The sequence below is a fragment of the Poecilia latipinna genome, unplaced genomic scaffold (assembly GCF_001443285.1).
Source record: "Poecilia latipinna isolate Pla-1442-1.1 unplaced genomic scaffold, P_latipinna-1.0 Scaffold5, whole genome shotgun sequence".
NCBI classification, from domain to species: domain Eukaryota; kingdom Metazoa; phylum Chordata; class Actinopteri; order Cyprinodontiformes; family Poeciliidae; genus Poecilia; species Poecilia latipinna.
Window position 1 is genome coordinate 1 of NW_015112621.1, and position 11,713 is coordinate 11,713.

An 11,713-nucleotide genomic window follows, 5' to 3' on the forward strand; every position below is an offset into this window, starting at 1 on the left:
TCCTTTGTCGACTTCAACCAAAAATCAACGATTCTAACTATTTTTCAACGTTGATTTAACATCATGTGCTATCTGGGAACTATTATTTGTTTTTTGGGAAAGCTGAATTTCACTTGCAGTAAAAAGGTCCTGGGTTCGATTCCCGGCCCCGGTCTTTCTGCATGGAGTTTGCATGTTCTCCCTGTGCATGCGTGGGTTTTCTCCGGGTACTCCGGCTTCCTCCCACAGTCCAGAAACAGGACTGTCAGGTTAATTGGTCTCTCTAAATTCTCCCTAGGTGTGAGTGTGCATGGTTGTTAGTCCTGTCTGTCTTTGTGTTGCCCAGACTGGCGACCTGTCCAGGGGGACCCCGCATCTCGGCCGAAACATTAGCTGGAGAGGCACCAGCACCTCCTGACCCCACTAAGGGACAAGGCTGTACAGAAAGTGGACGGATGGATGAATTTCACTATCCATACCCACACAACCAATATCCACAGAGACAACAGGACAAGCAGTGAACCTTCACCGCTATTACTTACAGAAAATTACTCCAAAAGAAGAGTATGCAAAACAACCATAAAAGGTCATAAATGTTCACTTCTTGTTTGCCAAGAAACATCTTGATTTCTAGTAAAACATTTGTGGACGGATGAGATATCAAACTAACTTACAAGTAATTTTTTATCAAGCTGTTGGAGCTTCTTTTAAGTCAATAATTCCCTAATATTGATTCAATATTGGTTAATATTGGCAGACTGTTTCACTTATAACATTGTAAGCATGTCTTGTTATTTAGTTAAATAGTCTGCCAGTGGAACTAATTTGTTTTCACCAATATCAGGGAACTATTGTCTTAAAACAAACTGCTATATCTTTCTCTAAAGTTACTTGTAAATTAGTTTTGTTAAGATATGTGGACTAAAAATAACTAAAAATATAACACAATCTTACCAGTCATTCAAATTCCTTCTTTAAATGGCTAAAACAATAAAGATAATTGAGGCATTTGAGGCAAGTCAAAGTTTAGATTTTGTGTCTGCTTTTGAATGAACTTGACCGTTCATCCAAAAAACCCTCCAATGTTGATAAAGCAAAACAGTTCTGCAAAAAAGGTGAGGTATAAATTCTGCATTTGAAAACTGCACTTTGCATCTAAAATGGTTAATTTTGGCACAAAAAAACACACAAAACATAAGAAATTCTTATGAACTCTAAGGTGGTACAAAAGATTAAATCTGTAGCATAAATATAAAGTTCAGCCAGAAAATCCTGCAGTGACACTATTTAAATTAAATGAAAATATGTATTCCTAAAGGATTTTTGTTCACAAGCTAACTTGATTTTGCCTGCTTGCAGTTCATTTCTAAAGAATTAAAAGTTGCTGCTAACTTAAGCTACAAATAAATGTAGAGGTTATAATGCATCTTGCAGCAAAATCAAACTTCATTGATGAGATCACAGACAAATACTGGAAGTAAATTTTTTTTCAGCTTTCCAATAAGCGTTTATAATTTTTAGCCGTCCAATTTGAGAACTTCCCTCCTCTGAAGGTCAAACACGCGATACCTCTGCAAACAAATGGAAAAAGAAAATGTGACGTTCATTTCTAAAGAATCTATCTGTGTCACATTTGTCACTTTAACAAGAATATAGGAAGTAGCAATGCAAGGATGTGATGTAAAACTGATCAGCTTCAAGTAAAAGCCCTGCTTGTATGAGAGGAAGTGGCTTTGAGGGCAGTTGCAGATTGGCAGACAGGAAGTAGGCCACACAGCAGGTTTCATCTCGCTACTATGGCGATGGCTGCTAAAGGATGTTGCCATTTAGTCTCCCTATGTCCAGAGGCCGACTGATGCTTAATGCCGATGCAAAATAGGTACCAAGAGGCGATTTATTTTCACGATCAGAGAGGACTGAGAATAAACCCGAACACCTTAGCCTCAGGAAAACACACTGAGTCACACAGACGGTGACAGGAAGCTGAAAGGAAGATATCAATCACCCACACAGTCTTATTTCCTTGCACCACACCAAGAAGGCTGATTAAAAGAGTAATGAAGCTGATGTATGCATGCCGTTTTTTCCTGGTTATTATGTCAAATAAAAACTTTCATGAAGTTCGAACAGCTTTTTGTGTTCCTCATGCAGACTGAGATAATTAAAAGTGATTCATAATGCTAATTAAAGGTTAGCTCACCTTGAATGCTGTGGAGGTAAACTTTAAGGCCCGAGCGCAGAGTTTGGTTCTCCACTCTCTCAAACTGCTTGAAGAGTCTGTTGATTGCACTCTGGAGGGAGTCATACCTCTTGATCTCCGCTTTTATCGCGGAGGAGGAAGCTGATTTAACGTTGCTGGTCATCCTCACGCACAGATAAGTCGTGAACCGAAGCAGCGAGATGCTTCAGCCCATTTGAACTCCCGGCTGCTGGTTCCACATGAAGAACTCGAGCTTGAGACGAAGAAGCACCAGAAGACGATGTGAAGTCAACTCAGGGTGTCGCTCTCTCACGCTTTCTCTCTCTTTCTAAACCACAAAAGTCACATCATGGCAACGTGTTCAGCTTCCTCTGCAGGTTTGAGCCCAACTGAAATCACTTCCCTGTTTCAAACTGTGCTCTCCTCTGCACGTCAACCCTGAAAATGTAGTGAGTCTGCAACTGAAGTTTACCAAAAGAGAAAGTAGAAAATTCAGAATGTGACAACTAAAATCGCTCTGAAAGAGACAGCATAAATTTAACTTGGCAAATGTCTTTTTAGAGAGAACATAGACTGAGTTATTTTAGAACAAATCAGTTTTACATAAACAACAACCAACATTCTCGTCTTTCCAAATCTGAAGAATAGAGGTGGAGGTATCATGGTTTGAGGATGTTTTGCTGACAAAGGCCTTGTTATAATAACAGGATCTAACATGAATCCAACCATATACCAAAATGTGAAACCATCTGCAAAAACATTAAAACTGAAGCACACTTGATGACCTTATGACCTCATCAGTCTCTCCTATTATTGTTTTTAAAATATAGCTTCAGCATACTGTTGATATTTGTTTATGCAGGTCTCTTGAGACCGGATTGTTTCATCGTAAAAAATTAATTATTGAGGCCATTAAAATGATTTAATAGCTTAATAAAGAATTTTGGTTGGCAAATATAATGTTCAGGACTAGAATTAATAAAAGAAACCTTAATTCCTTAATTTAACTTCAAGAGAAATTAAATGTCGTCATAAATCAATATTCTACAATAACATTTGGAATATCATCTCTTCTGCCCAGAAACTGAGCTGCGAACATCTCATGACATGAATAAGACTCATACGGCAACATTCTTTCCTCAGAGGCTTCTTTAAATACGTTGTGAGACTGACTGCTGCAGCAGTGCACAACATCCTGGGACAAAATTTAGGTTACATTTAGGATGAATAAAGTATTTTTGAATTGAATTGAACTTCAACACAGATATATGGATTACATTCTGCCCAAATTGTTATACTTATTTTATGGGTTCAAATCTAAAAGTCTGCTTTAAGTCTGATAAAAAACTGGCAGAAGGTAAAAACAAACAAAACAATTAAAAAATACAGATACAATAAATAAATAAACACTTAAAACGTCACTATTTATATGTAGGGTTAACCCGATAATTTAACAATAACACCAACACTTTGGTATACCGTGTGATTTCCATCAGTAAGCAGTAAAAATAAACCCACAGAGTTTCAGAACGTGTCGAAATTAAAAACCTGACTTAAAAAACAGAAAGAAAAACGGCGTTGCGTGTAGAAAAGGTCAGTTAATGTCAGGTTGAGGAACTTAGATAAACCTTTTCGATTATAGCGATACATCCACTCCAACGAAACCTCACGGAAGGATGTTTAAAAAAACAGAAACGGGTTTTGGGGGGACGTCAGAATCTGACGTCAGACGTCAGTTTGACGCAATCAGCCACGCCCTCTCCGCTGTTTGAGTCCAGAAGACGTCTGCGTAGCTCAGAGCCGCATAGCAGACATTATTGTTCATCTCGTCTGAAGGCTGTAGCGTTTTCTAATATGGTTTGTGGCGGTTTCACCTGTTCGAAAAACGCCCTCTGCTCCCTGAATGTTGTTTACATGGTGAGTGTTGACACAGATGATAAGTTTCGATTTGATATTACGCGGCAGCCGCTGAATGAAGTGGCGTAATGCTGACCAAAAGCTAACCAGTTAGCAAGCAAGCTAGGTAGCTATTTTAGCTCACAGCGTTCAAGAAAGTTCTGATTATGCAAACGTTTTATTTCACATGCGCTCTGGTTCTTGTTCATAAGTGAATGGTATGTATTTTGCTCATTTATTGAAACTCCCAGTTTGTGTATAGCTTTTGCTTCTGGATAGAAACGTAGAGTAGAGGCTAACATTAGCATATTAGCAGTAGCCGTTATGCAAACCAGCGCTACCCTAAGCTGCGAGGCCATCAGCTGAGCGACTGGCGTGTTTAAATTGGTTATCTTTGTGGTTTCAGTCACACAGGATGGTCTAAATTTGATTTAATCTGCCTACGTCATAACAGACTCACCCAGATTTAATCTCGAAGGAAACGTGAAGTGACACCGGTGACATGCATGAAACCTTTGACATCAGCAGCTTTTTAAATCTGGCCATTTTCAGGTGATTTATATCTCTGTTTACTTTGAAAAGGTTTTGTAGTCATGATGCGTCCAACAAACAATCTCCAATCCATGAACTACATTTGGTGGTATAAGAAAATAGTTTATCTTGTTACAGTTCTAGATTCAGCCTGAATTCCATTTTTGTTATTGAAGAATATGGTATGATGATTAATATATTGCGTTTTGTATTGATTAGAATGTTTTTAATTGTGATACTGACATATAATTGTCATTTTATTGAACTTAAAAGCTGTAATTTTATAGTTTTGTCTCCCTAAATATGAAATTTGCTTAGGAACTGCTTTATGTTTTATTTAATTAACTTTTGGGATCAATGCAGTATTTTTTAATTGAATTTGAAAAACCCTTTAAAGCAAACTAGAACACATATCTAGGTCACATTAGAACATTTACTTTCAAACATTCAAACATCTGCAGCTGCTATCTAACTTAATTAACATTAAAGAAATCTAAAAAAGTATCTATATCTATAATTTCTTTTTAGAATCTCTGTTTATGACAAACAGAAAAGCTTGTGTAGATGAGTCAAATCAGTTGGTTTTTGTTGTAGATGTTCTTGAAAAAGTGTTGCAAAAGTATAACTACATCTCATAAATAATTAGTAAGTTATTAAGCATTTAAAATACCAAATTCACTCACTTTCACTCAGTCTGAATCCCACTGCTTGGCTGTGATTACATTTGAGAATGTTGTGATTTATAGCTTATCTATTTTAACGTTTATAAAAAGCAAACTGTCACCGACAAATTTGGAAAGCTTGAATATAATTACTATCATTATAAAAACATGCTATCTCATGTAATGTTTAAAATTTGCTTCCAGGCCAAAATAATTTGCACAAACAGAAAATGTGAAACTTATTTTTGTCTGTTCCTGAACCCTTTAAGATCAGTGACCTTAATCAATTAATCACATGAATTCAAATGAGCTAGATAATTCCATTTTAGTTTTTCTTAAGGGCAATTTTGTTTAGACAAATCACAATCAATTCTATTTATAATTTCTGTTATTTGTTGTTTTTATTGCTGTTTTATTTATTGCTTTTGGATGTTTTGTTGTATTTTGGTTATTCAAGATAAATTTAGTTCCAGTGTTAAGTGTTCTCTACAAAATTAAAGATTGTTGATCTCAGAACAACAATATTATCATGTATTGCAATAATTACTGGGGCAATTTATTGTCCAGCAAAAATAATTATTGTGACAGGCCTAGTAAAACATTTAAATATTACAAATTGTAGTGAAGTTACCTGAAAATACTTCATAACTCTTTAAAAACTGCGTATGTACAGCAGGTTTTAGCAGTACGTACGGAGCTGGATGTCCCATTTGAGCATGTGTTCCCTAAAAACTCCTGACGCAATCAAGACCCGTGCTTCACTCAGGCATGTTATTGGTGACTGAGTCACAATGCTCATATCTGACTGAGTCACTCCTAAACTTTCTTTTTATTCAACTTCAGCTAAACAGTATTTCATTGTTTTATTTCTATTTTTAATTCAAAAGGCTCATATCTAGAGCTTTAATTGAGACGTTTTAAGGTGCACAGGCGTCTCTGAAAAGCTGTTTGAGTGAGCAGTGAGATCTCTGAAACATCGTGATCTGAACTCCAGTCGTACTCGTGCTCCTCAGCTGACCGTGGTTAACGTCTCTTCTGTCCTCTAGCTGGTTGGGCTGCTGCTCATCGGAGTGGCAGTCTGGGGGAAAGGCTTCGGCTTGGTGTCCAGCATCCACATCATCGGCGGCGTCATAGCGGTGGGCGTCTTCCTGCTGCTCATCGCCATCGTTGGCCTCGTCGGAGCCATTCACCACCACCAAGTCATGCTTTTCTTTGTATCCTTTCTCTGGACTCAAATGCAAGAAGCGATAAATCAATTAATCGCATGATAAATTAAATCGAGCTCAATCATTTACATTTGTATGATTTATTTTATTTTATTTTTTTGTTTCTTTCTACCAACAACTGGATGGCAAAAGTGTTTAGTCTGGTGTTTTCATCTCAAGTAGCCTTTTTTTTCAGAGGTGGGTAAAATACTGAAAAATTGTACTCGAGTAAAACTTATCCATCCAAGAAATTACTCAAGTAAGAGTTAAAAAAGTATTTTGTGAAATCTCTACTCAAGAACTGAGTAACTGTTCAAAATATACATATTTTAATATTTAAAAATTACATAATCAGATGGACCAAAACATAGTTATTTAGAAATAATAATAGTAAAGTTACTTAAATAAATGTAACTGAGTAAAAACATCTAGTTGCTACACAAGTCTACTTTTTTTTGTACAGTTTAACAGAGATTTCATAATTCATTTTGTTTTAATTTTTTTGTTTATTTTGTATATTTAAGTGTCTTCCAGTTCCAATGTTAAATGTTCGTTAGAATTTAAAGGTTATTGATCTTTTTAATGTGTTTTTGAATTATTATCACATTATATTACTTGAAAATGGTTTCAAAATAACAATATTATCTTTTATTGCAATAACTGCTTATACAAATTATTGTCCTGAAAGATTTGTTGTCATCACAGACCTACTGTTAATGATTAATTGATCATTTAATTAGTTGACTGTTATTTCAATGATTGATTAATCTGATTGTTTCAACTTTACAAATATGAAAAATCCTAAGTTATTTACATACAGTAATTTTCACATCCCCTCCCTATAAACATAACTTTACATGTTTATTGTGCATTAATATTTGTTATTGTGACTGGCCTTCGTAGGTCAGTAATTTTTATGCCTCTGCATCGTTTCCTTAACTTTTTTCCCCCAGTACATGGTCATCCTCTTCATCGTTTTCCTCTTCCAGTTTGGCGTTTCCTGTTCTTGCTTGGCGATGAACCGCGGACAGCAGGTTAGCAAACATCCTGTCTGAGTTTAAATGGGTAACAAACGGTATTTATCCCTGATGGCAAATACAGATTCTGTCTGTTAATTTTTAAATTTCCAGGTGGTTCTTCTGAACTCCACCTGGGGGATGTTGAACAATAAAACCAAGGTAAACCTGGAGGACCAACTGGACTGCTGCGGCCTGCTGAACGTCTCCAAAAGCCGCTCACAGTTTGAAGAGGACGTGAAAAACTGCCACGCTGTAAGTATGAAATGTAATTTCTCTTGTTTTATTCTCTGCGGTCCAGAAGAAAACAGTTTATTTTTACACTTACTACATACTGCAGGTAAAATACGTACAATTTTATATTTCTAAAGGTGCTGTTGGTGTTTGTAACAGCTAAAGTAATCCATTAGGGCTGCAGCTAGACCATACTGTTTAGAAAAAAATAAAAGTAAGAGGCAAACATTTATTCCAATATTTACAAAAGCTCAAGGTATATCTAGTATAATTTATCATGGAATTAATTGCTTATTGTGACAAACTTATGTATCTAGTTTCTTTGAAAAATTATGTGTACAATACTTATTTTACCTGCTTCATTTAATTATTAATAAATAAGAGAAAAATACAGATTAAAAATCTGACCCATCCTGTAAGAAACACTAATTTAAAGTTTGTATTTTTTCCCTCCAGCCATGCAAAGCTGAAGGAATCTGTCCAAGCTGCGGGGATAAGATGCTGAATCATGCAGCAGAAGCTCTGAAGATCCTCGGGGGCGTCGGACTTTTCTTCAGCTTCTCGGAGGTGAGTTTGATTCCCAACACGCCGGATGCTGCTTACGGCTGAGTAGAGACGCTGCGTTTAGCTCCATCCATCCTCCCTCCCTCTGTTCCTCATGAAAATGTCTCATATGGTCATAGTGGATGTTTATATTAAGAGTTTCTGTCTTGCCCCGTTGTCCTCTTGTCCTCCTGCTGATGGACGCTGCGTCTCGTTAACGTGTCTCATCTCTTACCTCAGATCCTCGGCGTGTGGCTCGCCGTGCGCTACCGGAACCAGAAGGATCCTCGAGCAAACCCGAGTGCTTTCCTATAGTCTGCCCCTCGAGTCCCGCAGCAGACACTTGTTTTTCCTGCAGACACACTGGTACAACACACACACACACAAAGAGAGAGAGAATGGACGAGTGCACAAAACGCACAACCACAACAACCCACTCAGAACTGGATACTCGTGCATGAACGGATGACTGGTAACGCTGGTGAGTCTTACTGGTTCAGCCTTGATTTGAGTCCCAGAGGTCCTGCATGTTCCCCCCCAAACCCAACCAACACACACACGCACATGCAAACCGACTCCATCACTAATAGCCTGTATGCACCTTGAAACGTTCCTCCTGTCTCTAGCGTAGTAACAGCTAACGTTCCCCTCTGTCGGTGAAATGCGCCAAACGATGCGACGGAAAACGAGGCGTTGAAGCGGTGATGTAAAGTAGTGTAATTATTTTACTCCCCAAACGCGTCGGCGGGGAGCCTAGGAGGTAGATTTTTAGGTAGCAGTTGCTCGTCCCTTGGGTTAGTTTCAGATGTTTGTGAACTGTAACTGAGCCAGCTAACTTTCAGTCAGCGACATTCACATGCCACAGACTGCAGCCTTCATGTTGTACATATATTCTTATTTAAGATACCGAAACGCTCAGTGGATCGGCAGAAGTAGTCGTGTGTTTGAGCAGCGGCGTGGAGTTTAGATCCTGCAACCGTAGGAAATCACAGCGAAAACGGATTCATGTCGTTTATTTCAGGAAAATAAAAATAAGATATTTTAGCCAAAGTGGCTTTTTTTTTTATATGGAGACTGAAGAGTGCCAAATTACAATGAATAAATAAATTTTTGTTATTGTTACTAACAACTAAATTATTATTGACGTTATTATTTTTAATGACAATATTACAAACTGTGACAAAGTGCTGATAAAATCAGTGAACATTGAAAATATGGAAAGTACAAAAGACATCAATAAAACACTAAAACAGAAATGAGTAATGGCAAAAATATTAACAATACTGTTGTTGCTAACAGCAATAATAATTGTTGTTATAGCAATAACTATTATTGCTATGACAGTAATAGTTAATATTACTGTTAATGACAATATTAATAAAAATATTGATAGTAATAATAATGCTGTTAACTACAATATAATTAATACTACTACCATTTTTATTAATAATAAATGGAAATAATTATTAAATGTTTTTCATTTTTTTAAATTGAAAATAAAAACAGGAGTTTGTTAAAAATAGAATTGATTATATGTGCCACAATTAATAGTATTGATTTTATTTTAAAAACCATATATAATTATGTCATGTTCTTCTGCTGATCGTGATTTAATTTAAACTGTAAATTTCATTAAACTCAATGGGCGGGATTAGTGGAAACCCTGATGTCTGATTGGCTAAGAGCTCAAGACAACTTCTTCAAGGTTTACTGTCATTCTGGGTCAATATTGTCAGTGGAAAGTGAATAAATAACTTTAATAAATTATTTACTAAACACTTTCAGGATGAGCATCTCCAGCCTTTCTACTTCTCATTTGGTCTGAAATAAGTTAAAAGAGAGCGCTAGCTGGTGTTAGTGGTGCTAACATGTGTAGCAGCGTCACAGTTAGACCTTTGGTGAAATTATTAGAGATATTTAAGCCCAAACTAGAAATATAGATGCTGGAGTTGTTCACCCACAGCTTGTAGTAAATAAATAACAACAATTTATTGAAATTATTTCTGCATTTCCAGTGTAAATATTGACTCAGAGTCAAATCAAACTTACAGGAAGTTGTCTTAACTGGCTGGTTGAAGCAGCCAATCAGATGCCAGAGTCTCACCTAATCCCACCCACTGAGTTCTACAGGTGAAACTAAGTTAATTTAAAATAATTTATAATCAATGTAATTGAGACACAATTCTGTGTTTATGCCCAGTTTTAAGACTAGTGACAAATTTAAATATTTATTTCACGGTTTATTATAATTTGGCACTCTTCATTCTCCATATTTTGCAAATCTTTTTCTTTTATTGTGTTAATTGTGATAATGTGCTCCTTGTTGCTATTTTAAAACCCTCAAAAACAACTAGTGTTGTTTTTTTTCTGTTGCCATCAGTCTTTGTATTCATCAGTGTTAAATGCTTTGTAAAAATATACGAATAATGCCTGTTGGATATTTTTAGAATCTATTTAAGTTTAGTGCACATTAAGCAGATGTTGTTATAATTTTCCTCGGTATGTGACATTTCCTGCTCATGTGTTTTTATTATTATGTTTGATTTTAACTTAAAGGACTAATGCGAGCTGTAATGAAATGTCTTACTTGAACCTGTCATCTTTGCTGATGTGGATTTCTTGCTGCTGATTTGGACTTGGTGTAAATGTTCTGACAGACCCTAATGCCATATATTACATGTATCCACTTTGAATTTCTGTGCACTTGTTATTGAAATGTATGAATTTTTGAGACTTAATTTTCCAAATAATAAAACTTTAAACTGGAAAACTGTTTGTTTTCTGTCTTGATGTCTAGTTTTTGAAAGGTGTTTCACATTTTGTCACATTCCAGCTCGATAGTTTAAGGTTAAGAAGTGGAAAATTTAGAAATTTATCTGGATTTTGGGGTGATTTCAACTCCAAAGTTATGTTCAAAAACAGAACATGACATAATATTTATAGCTTTAGTTAATTTGCATTTTAAAACGATTTAAAACCCAACATAGGGAGATAAAATGTCATACATAAATACTAAAATTAGCTTAAAAGAGACCACAATAAATTAGGAGCCATCATCTTTAGTGCCTTTCCTAAAATCTAAATTTGATTTTTTTTTTCAATAAAGTTTCAATTAAAGCTGAAAAACACTTAAAATGTTCAATAAAATGCAAACCATTTAAATATTTTAGGTTAAATTTATTAGTCCATCCTTAAAGCAGGAGTTCTTTCTGATTTAGTCCACTTGGGTATTTTATTTAAGAGTGAAGATGTGAAACTAAAAATAAAGATGAAATGACTTACGATAGAATATTAATGCCAGGCTAAGAAAAACAAAAATACAAACAATTCATATGAGAGTAAAGTCATGATATTATGAGAATAAAGTCAAAATATGACTTTGTTCTTGTAATACTACTTTAGTCCTGTATTATTTTGACTTTATTCTGAGAATAAATGTATTAGTAT

General features: G+C 35.7%; 1 protein-coding gene across 1 annotated transcript; it reads left to right on the forward strand.

Moving 5' to 3' along the window:
- Positions 1-3,927: 3,927 nt before the first annotated feature.
- Positions 3,928-11,036, forward strand: tspan31 (tetraspanin 31). Its single transcript, XM_015059603.1, has 6 exons — positions 3,928-4,096; positions 6,315-6,482; positions 7,427-7,507; positions 7,604-7,744; positions 8,180-8,290; positions 8,507-11,036. The coding sequence occupies exons 1-6, from the start codon at positions 4,034-4,036 to the stop codon at positions 8,579-8,581; spliced, it is 639 nt and encodes a 212-aa protein (XP_014915089.1). The 5' UTR covers positions 3,928-4,033; the 3' UTR covers positions 8,582-11,036.
- Positions 11,037-11,713: the final 677 nt, after the last annotated feature.